The following is a 12470-nucleotide window of genomic DNA, read 5'->3' as shown; positions in this document are numbered from 1 at the left end:
TGCCTCTAGTAATTATGTGACTTAATTTCCAACCTATTTTGGGTTCATTTCGTAATTTTTAAACAATAGTTGAGTTAAATAAAACTACCCGCTTGGTCAAAACAACCCAGTTGATGGGTTAGTCCATACTTTATAACTTGCAATTGTGAGTTTATATCTTACAATAGTGAGAAAAAAGTCTGAATTGCGAGATTCAAAGTTGCAATTGCGAGAAAAAAGGAGTTTATATCTTGCAATTATGACTTTATTTCTCGTAATTGTGGGTTTATATCTCACAATTCTGACTTTATATCTAGAAATTCTGACTTGATAACTCGCAATTTTGCATTTATATCTCACAGTTCTGAAAAAAAAGTCAGAGTTGCAAGTTTATATATGCAATTCTGAGAAAAAAAAGTCAGAATAGTGAGATGTAAAAAGTGAGATGAAAAAAAGTCAGAATTAAGAGATAAAAAGTCGCAATTACATTTTTTATTTTTTATTCAGTGGTGAAAACGGGCTTCCGTAGTTTCCATGTAACAGTAAAAATATATTTTTTATCCAATAATTACATTATATTATTGCTTATCTTACGAATGACTATTTATTATCAGTATAATTAAAAATAATTAATTTTCCACACTGCAAAAAATTATGTTCTTACTCAGTAATTTTGTCTTGTCTTACAGTACAAATATCTAAGATATTAAGTATTTAAGATATTAAGTCTTTATTTTCTAAGAAATGCATCAAAATAAAGTGAGTTTTTGCTTGAAACATATCTACCAATGTGGTTGTAACAATGAGTCGTGACAATGGAGTTGGGGGATCCAAAAGGCAGAGGCAAAAGAGTAATCCACAAACAGGCAATGGACAGGGCAGGCAACAAACAATTGGAAACAGTCCAGGATCAAAATACAGGCAGGGCAAATCTAGAAATTTAGGAAAACAAGGAACACACCAAAACTAGTAAAATAATCCACATTAAATACCGAGAGATGTGTGTATGTGAGTGTGCCTCTTTTACAGTCATCCTGGTTGACAATGGGAGGAGTCTGTAATTGGTTCCTAGGCAGGGGTTTCTGGGAAATGCAGTGTGGGGTGGAGTAGCAAAGGAGTGAGATGGAGTGCACTCTAGACTAGAGGAGCTCATGGTCTCTCCAGCTAGAGATTGTGACAGTGTGATAGATTTAAACTAATTTAAAGCAGGTTTTTAGGCACGATAGGCAGATGTTTGGTCTTGTTATCTTAAAATAACTTAACATTGAAATAAAACTTTTTTTTTTACCTTAAATCATTTTGGTTCTTAAGTAAATGTATCTTGATTCAGGACAAAAAAATCAGGACAAAAATACTGAGGAAGAGAAAATTTGAAGTGTATAAGTGATTCAATGACTCAATGTTCTTTTCTAGGCATCACCAGCATCATGTCATTTAAGATGAAATATGAATATGCTTTTAGCATGTGGTCGAACAGGGACAAATCACCCAGCACCTGGTAAACAACTTCTCAGCTTCTTAGTTTTTTACATACTAAAGAGATAATAGTGCACACAGTGATTCAGTACAATTCACATGCTACATTGCATGTGCACAAAACCTTTTTAGGGTGACTGCTCTCATGGTCAAGACTATTGCTGACACGCATGAATACGTCTATTTGGACTCTCAAGTGCTGACCAACACCATTCACTGGCTGATTAAAAATTGTCAGAACACTGATGGCTCCTTCTCTGAGAAATCGAAAACCAACCCAATTAAACTCATGGTATGAAAAAAAAAAGGTGTGTTTATGATATAATATCATGTTTTGCAGTGTTTTGATGAAGATTGTCTTGTTTCTCTAAGGGTGCCGGAGCGAGTGTCACTGAAAAGACCGTTTTCCTTACATCTTTTGTCATGATTGGAATTAAAAACGCTATGAAGGTCCCAACCGCTAACTTACAGGTATGACTGCCAGGAAAATCTAAACAATCAGAAACGTAAATGTCAGATTCTTCAGAGTTATTTGTCTTGTCTCTCCAGGCCTTTAAAATTGCTATAGATCGTGCTGCGGAGTACATCACCTCAAACTCAATGAAGATTAAAACTTTATATGCTAGGGCAATTGCATCTTATGCTCTGACACTTGCAGACATCCATAGTATGTCTGCAGTTGATCTTTATGAAAAACTGAAAAAGCAGGCAGAAGTTAAGGGTAAAATCTTATTTGGGATATTCCACACACTTTTGACCAAATACATTTGCACAGTTTAGACCCCTTGACACTATATGACCCACATCTTACTTTTTCAGGAAACCCTGCCACAGTTCGTTTCTGGCAGGAGTCCAAACCAGACAAGGATTTATTAAAACCCAGTGATGTGACAGCAAAGACTGTGGAAACAACTGTTTACGTCCTGCTTAACACTTTGGTGAGAGGTGATTCCACCTATGCAAAACCCATTCTGAACTGGTTAACACAAGACCAGAGATATGGTGGGGGCGTCCATTCAACACAGGTACTATAATGCAAGTCATGTGTATATATACAGTCAAGTCCGAAATTATTCATACCTCTGGCAAATTCTGACTTAAAGTTACTTTTATTCAACCAGCAAGTTTTTTTGACCGGAAATGACACAGGCTTCTTCCAAAAAATAATAAGATGATGTTCAAGAGGCATCATTGTGGAAAAAAATATTTCTCAGCTTTTATTTACATTTGAACAAAAAGTGGCATGTCCAAAATTATTCATACCCTTTGCAAACTAAAGTAAATCTAAAGTTCTATACCATTCCAAATAGTCCAAGCTGTTCTAAAGCATCCTAATTACCCTGATTCCTTGGGAACAGCTGTTTTAATCAACTCAACAGGTGAAAAACAGAAGCTCCCTGCTCCCTTGAAGTTCCAGTGGCTACAGTGCAAAGTATTATTAAAAACTACAATGAATCTGGGCTCTGCTGGTGGCAACATCTCAAGGCACACTGCTGGGTTCCACGGACGCAGACCAAGGTAGACACCACTTCTCCAGATAAGGCACACAAAAGCCCGCTTGGCCTTTGCAAATGTTCATCTGGACAAAGAAGAAGACTTCTGGTCTTCTGTTTTATGGTCAGATGAAACAAAAATTAAATTGTTTGGCCACAATGATGTAGCCTTCATTTGGCGTAAAAAAGGAGAAGCCTTCAACTCTAAGAACGCCATCGCCACTGTCAAAGATGGGATGACCAGGGAACCTAATCAGAGTAAATGGCACCATGAAAAAGGAACAATACATCAAAATTCTCAACAACAACATCAGGCAGTCTTCAGAGAAACTTGGCCTTGGGCACCAGTGGACTTTTTAGCACGACAACGACCCAAAACACATAGCAAAATGGTTAAGAAATGGTAAGCAGAAAAAAAAACATTAACGTTTTGCAGTGGCCCAGCCAGAGTCCTGACTTAAATCTAATTGAGAATCTGTGGAGCGAGCTAAAGATCAGGGTGATGGCAAAGATACCCTCCAACCTGAAAGAGTTGGAGCTCATCGTTAAAGATGAATGGGCAAAAATACTAGTGTAGACATGCAAAAAGCTGGTCAGCAATTATAGGAAGAGTTTGATTGCTGTAATAGGCAATAAAGACTTTCTATTGATTATTGAGAAGGGTATGAATAAATTTGGACATGCCACTTTTTGTTCAAATGTAAATAAAAGGTAAGTAATATTTTGTTCCACAATGATGCCTCTTGTACATCATCTTATTATCTTTTGGGAGTAGCCTGTGTCATTACCGGTCAAAAAAAAACTTGCTGGTTGAATAAAAGTGACTTTAAGTCAGAATTTGCCAGGGGTATGAATAATTTCGGGCTTGACTGTATATGTTTTGTAAGATTTTAATTTTGTATTTATTAGATGCAATCTGTCTTTCGTCAAATTTTCAGGACAGCATTCTGACTTTGGAGGCACTTACCAAGTACAGCATCTTAGCCAGTCAAGCCACCTTAGACATGGTGGTTGACATTGAATACAAGACTAAAGGTGACATCAGCAGAGTCAAACTAACTCAACAGAAGCCAGTGCATAAACCAATAGAGGTAAGATGTCCCATTTTAATTATCTGAATTAAGAGAGACATTTGTAATTGTTTATAAATTATTGATGAAATGAACATCACTCTTCTATTTTCTTTTTAAAAGTTGACCAAAAATGATGATGTAATCATCAAAACGGCAATGAGCTCTGGTGTTTCATTTGCCACTGTAAGTGAGCTTTTTATTTAACATAAGAATATACAATATATTGGTATGATGCTGGTTGATATTACTAATATATATTGAGTGTTACTGGATATACAGTGCCTTTGCGAAAGTATTCATACCCCTTCCATTTTTTCTCATGTTTTCTTATGTTGCACCCTAATGTTAAACTGCTTTATATTACCTTTGAGACAAAGCACAAAACAAATTTGTGACAACTTTGAAAATGTATTAAAAAATAAAACACTGAAATAAGTACATTTCATAAGTATTCATACCCTTAACTCAGTACTTTAGCACCTTTACAGACTCAAGTCTTTTTGGGTATGATGCATCAAGTTTTGCACATCTGTATTTGGCCATTCTTCTCCTCACCTCTTCACATCTCAAGCTTTGTCAGCTTGGATAGGGCTGGCAGACATTTTCAGGTTTCTCTAGAAATGTTTGATTGGGTTCAATCCAATCAAGGCTGTTGGTGAGGCACTCAAGGACATACACCGAGTTGTCTATAAGCTTCTTGCGCTGTGTCCTTAGGGCCATGGTCCTGTTGGAGACTGAATCTCCTGAATGCTCTGGACTAGGTTTTCATTAAGGCTATCCTTATATTTTTATATTTTGTGTTGAAACTTCTACTCTGACAAGTCCCTCAGTCTAGAAGCGGACAGGAGTGAAGTATTTTTAGTTTACTCAAGTAAATTTAAAAAGTATCTGTAGTTTATCAGAGTGTTTTTCTTTAGAAAACTTTACTTCACTACATTCTAAAGCATAATGCACTATATTTCATAAATAAAAGTTGTTGTTAGTTTAACCCTTAATACTTAAGAACATTAAAAATGTAGTACTTTTATTTACTGTAGTAAATATTTGAATTACTTTTACTTGAGTAAAAAGATTCATAATGTAATTAAGTATTAAAAGATAGTACAATATTATGCTTTGGGATGTTGTGAAGTAAAGTTTTCTAAAGAAAAACACTCACAGAAACTTTTAGAGTACTTTTAAGAGTACTTTTACTTCACTACGTTCCGCCTCTGCCTCAGTCCTTGCCACTGATCACAGGTTAACTCTACTTGAAATGTAGTAACATCTACAAGCGATATGAATGCTTCTAAACTAAATTTTAAGTGTTCCAGAAAAGAGTATGAATACTTGTGCAATGGAATAATTTCTAATAAATGTGCAAAATTGTTACAAACCCTGTTTGTGCTTTGTCATTATGGTGTATGGAGTATAGACTGATGTGGAAAAAAAGTAATTTAAAGGAGTTTAACATATAACAAAATGTGAAAAAAATTAAGGAGTAAGAATACTTTTGCAACCTATTTTTACATTTGGAGTACCTTTCCACTTTGTAGTTCTCAGTTAATTTTAGATCTAAAATTTAAAATTTGTCTTTCATACTTATATTTACAATGTTATGATGCCCAAAATGTTTCAGATCAATCATTTCAGATTTTTCTTGTTTCTACCTATGAGACCAAATGTATTCATTGATTAACATATTTTTTTACAGCTGAGAACAGTGTACTATGAGATGACAGAAAGCAATGAAAATTGCCATTTTGATATGTCAATTGACATTCATGAAAGTGTCCCAGATTCAGAAGGTAAGTTCAGCACTGTTGTCTACGTTTACACTTGGTTTTCTTTTTAAAATGAACTTTGATTTCTTTGTGAGCAGATCCTATGCTTTTGTCACAACGGATTGTGGCCTGTGCAAAGTAAGTCTGTAGAAACTCTTGATAAGAAGCTCCAGGTTTTAAGCGTCTCTGTTAAGTTCTGATTAGTAAAATGCATCAAAATAAAAATGCCATTATTTGTAAAGATACAAGCCACCTGAAAATGAATTTGAAACGGAGTCAGGAATCACTGTGATGGAAATTAATTTGCCGACCGGCGTGAGCGTAGTCCAGGAAGATCTAGATATGGTGAGAGTCTAAACGCAAATACATGTATTTAAACCATCCATTGTTTCAGAACATTTTAGTGACATTATGTTATTTTGCAGTACCTAAATGGATTTGAGTCTCGGATTTCAGATTATAAAATCACCGGTGACCAAGTCATCCTTCAGATAGATTCGGTGAGCATTTTAAACTTTTGGCTTAAAATATGGTGTGTATTTGATCTTGTAGAATATTTTAACCATGCAATGCTTATTATGCAGATACCATCAGCAGAGTTATACTGTGTGGGTTTCCGTATTCAAGAGGAATTTGAAACTGGCATGACCAGAGCTTCGGTATTCAGAGTTTATGAATTTAGTGACCCAGGTATAGCGTTTTTGCACGTTTGCTTTATATCTGGCTGAACTTATTTTTTTTTGGCACATAAAACAAGCTTTCTCATCTTATTTCTAATAGAAAATAAGTGTATGAAACTCTACCACAAACAAAGCCGTAAACTGTTACGACTCTGTGAGGGAGATCAATGTCAGTGTATGGCAGGTAAGCCAAATTGACAAAAAAATGGCATTTATACCACTGATGCGCTTAGATATGTGAGTCTAGTCTGTGTTAGTGTAATAACAGTTTGTTGGTATTTCCCTGTCCTTTTTAAAATTAGCGGAATGCTGCAACTTTAAATCCAACATTGATCCCACAATCACTCCTGAACAGCGTAAAAATGATATGTGCAAAGAAAGCGTGAAATATGGTAAACGTTTTTCTTCATGAAGCTCATAAAATATCTTTGTCGTCACATGTGCACATTGGTACATGTTGCTTACTTTGTTTTTTTTCCTTCTAGCATTTAAAGTGTTAATTGAGTCATCTGAGGCAAAAGGAGATTTTGTGACCTACAAAGCAAGAGTTAAATCACTGCTCAAAAAAGGCAAGAATATACTGAATATGATTTGTTAGCAAGTTAAATAGCAAATTATTTGGTTGGTTTAGAGCAAAAGACTTGAATAAACAATTTAAAGAAACCTGTTTGATAACAGCTTCAATCCACCCTCTTAACTTCTTTTCTGCAGAACAAACAGACGACCTAAAAGCAGATTCAGAGATAGATTTCGTGAAGAAGGCAACTTGCAGTTCAACCAATTTTGAAGTTGGCAAGCATTATCTGATCTTGACTGCTGATAGTATTAAGCTACAAATGGATCGTGGTTATAAGTAAGTCCCTTTTTTTTTTATAAATCCAAAATTCCTTAATTGGTTGCATTGTAGGGTCAATTAGTATAACAGATTAGCCACCTTTTTCTTCATGTAAAGGGGGGCAGAATTCACAGAATAACTTGAGACTTAATTAAACTTCCCTTCTATGGACTATTTCTCCATTCAAACTAACTGTCTAATCATGTCAACAACATGCTAGTAACATGCTAATCATGGTAGAAAAATGTTAACAACTAGCTAGTCATGCTAACTAAATTCTAGAAACATGCCAGCTACTTGGTAATCATGCTAGAAACATGTTAGAATCATGCTAGCAACTTGGTAATCATGCTAGACAAATGCTAGCAACTGGCTAATCATGTTAGAATCATGCTAGCAACTTGGTAATCATGCTAGACAAATGCTAGCAACTGGCTAATCATGTTAGAAACATGCTAGGAACTTGTTAATCATGCTAGACAAATGCTAGCAACTGGCTAATCATGTTAGAATCATGCTAACAACTTGTTAATCATGCTAGACAAATGCTAGCAACTTGGTAATCATGCTAGAAACATGCTAGCTACTTGTTAATCATGCTAGAAACACGTTAGAATCATGCTAGCAACTTGGTAATCATGCTAGAAACACGTTAGAATCATGCTAGCAACTTGGTAATCATGCTAGAAACATGTTAGAATCATGCTAGCAACTTGGTAATCATGCTAGACAAATGCTAGCAACTGGCTAATCATGTTAGAAACATGCTAGGAACTTGTTAATCATGCTTGACAAATGCTAGCAACTGGCTAATCATGTTAGAATCATGCTAGCAACTTGTTAATCATGCTAGACAAATGCTAGCAACTTGGTAATCATGCTAGAAACATGCTAGCTACTTGTTAATCATGCTAGAAACACGTTAGAATCATGCTAGCAACTTGGTAATCATGCTAGAAACATGTTAGAATAATGCTAGCAACTTGCTAATCATGTTAGAATCATGCTAGCAACTTGTTAATCATGCTAGACAAATGCTAGCAACTTGGTAATCATGCTAGAAACATGCTAGCTACTTGTTAATCATGCTAGAAACACGTTAGAATCATGCTAGCAACTTGGTAATCATGCTAGAAACATGCTAGCTACTTGTTAATCATGCTAGAAACACGTTAGAATCATGCTAGCAACTTGGTAATCATGCTAGAAACATGTTAGAATCATGCTAGCAACTTGGTAATCATGCTAGACAAATGCTAGCTACTTGTTAATAATGCTAGAAACACATTAGAATCATGCTAGCAACTTGGTAATCATGCTAGAAACACGTTAGAATCATGCTAGCAACTTGGTAATCATGCTAGAAACATGTTAGAATCATGCTAGCAACTTGGTAATCATGCTAGACAAATGCTAGCAACTGGCTAATCATGTTAGAAACATGCTAGCAACTAGTTAATCATGCTAGAAACATGTTAGAATCATGCTAGCAACTTGGCAAACATGCTAGACAAATGCTAGCAACTGGCTAATCATGCAAGAAACATGTTAGAAACATGTTAGCAACTTGGTAATCATATTTAAAAAACTGTTAGCAACTTAAGGTAATCATGCTAAATAAATGCTAATCATGTTAGACACATGCCAGAAAATTGCTAATCATGCTAGAAACATGCCAGCAACTTGCTAATCATGCTAGAAACATGTTAGCAACATGCAAATAACGCCAAAATCATGCTAGCAACATGATAATCATGCTAAACAAATCCTAGCAACTTATTAATCATAGAAAAACGCTAGTAACTGGCTAATCATGCTAGAAACATGCTAGCAACTTGTTAATCATGCTAGAAACATGTTAGCAACATGCAAATAACGCCAAAATCATGCTAGCAACATGATAATCATGCTAAACAAATCCTAGCAACTTATTAATCATAGAAAAACGCTAGTAACTGGCTAATCATGCTAGAAACATGCTAGCAACTTGTTAATCATGCTAGCAACTTGGTAATCATGCTAGACAAATGCTAGCAACTGGCTAATCATGCTAGAAACATGCTAGCTACTTGTTAATCATGCTAGAAACATGTTAGAATCATGCTAGCAACTTGTTAATCATGCTAGCAACTTGGTAATCATGCTAGACAAATGCTAGCAACTGGCTAATCATGCTAGAAACATGCTAGCAACTTGTTAATCATGCTAGAAACATGTTAGAATCATGCTAGCAACTTGTTAATCATGCTAGAAACATGTTAGAATCATGCTAGCAACTTGGTAATCATGCTAGACAAATGCTAGCAACTGGCTATTCATGCTAGAAACATGCTAGAAACTTGTTAATCATGCTAGAAACATGTTAGAATCATGCTAGCAACTTGATAATCATGCTAGACAAATGCTAGCAACTGGCTAATCATGCTAGAAACATGCTAGGAACTTGTTAATCATGCTAGAAACATGTTAGAATCATGCTAGCAACTTGGCAATCATGCTAGACAAATGCTAGCAACTGGCTAATCATGTTAGAAACATGCTAGCAACTTGTTAATCATGCTAGAAACATGTTAGAATTATGCTAGTAACTTGGTAATCATGCTAGACAAATGCTAGCAACTGGCTAATCATGCTAGAAACATGTTAGCAACTTGTTAGTCATGCTAGAAACATGTTAGAATCATGCTAGCAACTTGGTAATCATGCTAGAAACTTGCTAATCATAATGCTAGAAGTATGGTAGCAACTTGCTAATCATGCTAGAAACATGCTAAAAACTTGGTAATCATGCTAGAATCATGCTAACAACTTGTTAATCATGCAAGAAATATGTTAGAAACATGTTAGCAACTTGGTAATCATGCTAGCAACTGGCTAATCATGTTAGACACATGCCAGAAAATTGCTAATCATGCTAGAAACATGCCAGCAACTTGCAAATAACGTCAAAATCATGCTAGCAACATGCTAATCATGCTAAACACATCCTAGCAACTTATTAATCATGTTAGAAAAACGCTAGCAACATGCTAATCATGCTTGCAACATGCTAATCATGCTAGAAACATACTAGCAACTTGGTAATCATGTTAAACAAATGCTAGCAACTGGCTAATTGTGCTAGAAACATGCTAGCAACTTGTTATTTGTGCTAGAAACATGTTAGAATCATGCTAGCAACTTGGTAATCATGCTAGAATCATGCTGGCAACTTGTTAATCATGCTAGAAACATGTTAGAATCATGCTAGCAACTTGGTAATGATGCTAGAATCATGCTAGCAACTGGCTAATCATGCTAGAAACATGCTATCAACATGTTTATCATGCTGGAAACATGCTAGTCATGCTAGAAACATGCTAGCAACATGTTAATCATGCTGGAAACATGCTAGCAACATGCTAGTCATGCTAGAAACATGCTATCCATCCAGCTATCTATATCTATCTAGCTATCAAACATTAAGCTTTTAAAACTTCTTTAAACTTCAAAGTATTTCAGACTGAAAACCATCAAATTTAACATTTTAAAACTTAAAACTTGGAAATTAAGTTTTCAAAGGTTTCCAGCTTTTTCAAGCTAACTTAAAAGTTTGTCTTGACAAACTTTTTTATCTAATTCTTCTTGTTATTTCCCTATAGCGGCTAATGAACCGGAAGTCTCGCACATAGGCTTACTTTTGTGTTAAAGAAAAAGCTGGATAAAATGAAAGAGTTTCTCATTTAATATTATGCACAAAAGCCTCAAAACTGATTTTCTTTATATCATGTTTTAGGTATAAGTTTCCATTGGACTCACATGCTTGGGTGGACTGGTGGCCACTAGACTCTGACTGCTCAGACGCTGCCTGCAGACAATACGCTAGTGATTTGGAGGATTTTGCATTTGATTTCACATTATACGGCTGTGATTAAGTGATAAATTGCATGTCTATAGAGAAACTAGGCATAACGCATGCCTGTTCTTCTATTCTATAGCAACATAATCTGAAATAAAGGTATTGAAATTTTAAGATTAAACAGAAACTTTTAAATAAAAACATTTTTAAAGTACCTCAAATATACGTAATCATTGTTGCTATTCTTATGAACCACATACATAGACAACATTAAACAAAAAAAGCATTGCATGTAATTTATCTAAAAATGGTTGTCATATCATAGTGTTTCCTGTTATTCATTTACAATAACAGTCAAAAGTTTTTGAACAGTAAGTTTTTTAATGCTTTTTAAAGAAGTCTATTCTGCTCTTAAAATGAAAAAAAAATGTAATTTATTCTTGTGATTTCAAAGCTGATTTTTTAGCATCGTTACTCCAATCACACGATCGTTCAGAAACAATTCTGATGTTCTGATTTGCTGTTTAAAACACATTTGTTATTATTATTATTATGTTGAAAACAGCTGAGTAGATTTTTTTAGGTTTCTTTGATGAATAGAAAGTTTGGTAGAACAGCATTTATCTGAAATAGAAATATTTTGTGACATTATAAATGTCTTTATCATCACTTTTGATCAATTTAAAGCATCCTTGCTAAATAAAAGTATTAATTTCTATCATTTCATTCCCAAAAACAAATTATACTGACTCCAAGTTTTTGAATGGTATAGTGTATAATGTTACAAAAGCTTTTAATTTCAGATAACTACTGATTACTTAATTAAAGAATCCTAAAAAAATGTACTAAACTGTTTTAAATATTGATAATAATAACAATAAAAAATCTTTCTTGAACAGCAAATCAGCATATTAGAATGATTTCTAAAGGATCATGTGATCCTGAAGACTGTAATGTTGCTGAAAATGTAGCTTTGATCACAGGATAAGTTACATTTCAAAATGTATTCAAACATAAAGCAGTTCTTTTAAATAGCAAAAATATTTAACAATATTACTGCTTTTGCTGTATTTTGGATAAAATAAATGCAGGCTTGGTGAGCAAAATAACTTATTTTAAATTATTGCATTATTATAAATGATTGTTTTATTTCGCTGAACACTGAAAACATACAGTATTTTAGTTTTTTAGTATTTTAGTTGTTTGTATGTGAAGTCTGCTTTGAAGGAACTGGACTCTTATTTTGAAATAACTGCAGCTGCGTCACATGATCCAAACATCACCGCGAATCCTTTGAGTTCATGCTGGAGAATTAGACAGCAAGCAAATGAAA

General features: G+C 34.6%; 1 protein-coding gene across 1 annotated transcript in view; it reads left to right on the top strand.

The window, feature by feature from the left end:
- Window positions 1-11358, top strand: part of c5 (complement component 5) — a 29484-nt gene extending 18126 nt beyond the window's left edge. The window contains exons 26-42 of the mRNA XM_073840796.1: window positions 1393-1477; window positions 1588-1747; window positions 1828-1926; window positions 2005-2176; window positions 2275-2480; window positions 3887-4039; window positions 4142-4204; window positions 5715-5808; window positions 5883-5922; window positions 6027-6129; window positions 6210-6284; window positions 6369-6474; window positions 6565-6648; window positions 6767-6856; window positions 6950-7033; window positions 7176-7317; window positions 11075-11358. Coding sequence (XP_073696897.1) covers window positions 1393-1477; window positions 1588-1747; window positions 1828-1926; window positions 2005-2176; window positions 2275-2480; window positions 3887-4039; window positions 4142-4204; window positions 5715-5808; window positions 5883-5922; window positions 6027-6129; window positions 6210-6284; window positions 6369-6474; window positions 6565-6648; window positions 6767-6856; window positions 6950-7033; window positions 7176-7317; window positions 11075-11213 — 1895 coding nt within the window. The 3' untranslated portion in view covers window positions 11214-11358. The remainder of the gene's footprint in view (window positions 1-1392; window positions 1478-1587; window positions 1748-1827; window positions 1927-2004; window positions 2177-2274; window positions 2481-3886; window positions 4040-4141; window positions 4205-5714; window positions 5809-5882; window positions 5923-6026; window positions 6130-6209; window positions 6285-6368; window positions 6475-6564; window positions 6649-6766; window positions 6857-6949; window positions 7034-7175; window positions 7318-11074) is intronic.
- The last annotated feature ends 1112 nt before the right edge of the window (window positions 11359-12470 follow it).

The sequence above is a fragment of the Garra rufa genome, chromosome 5 (assembly GCF_049309525.1).
Source record: "Garra rufa chromosome 5, GarRuf1.0, whole genome shotgun sequence".
Taxonomy (NCBI): domain Eukaryota; kingdom Metazoa; phylum Chordata; class Actinopteri; order Cypriniformes; family Cyprinidae; genus Garra; species Garra rufa.
This window is presented reverse-complemented; position numbering and strand designations above follow the sequence as displayed.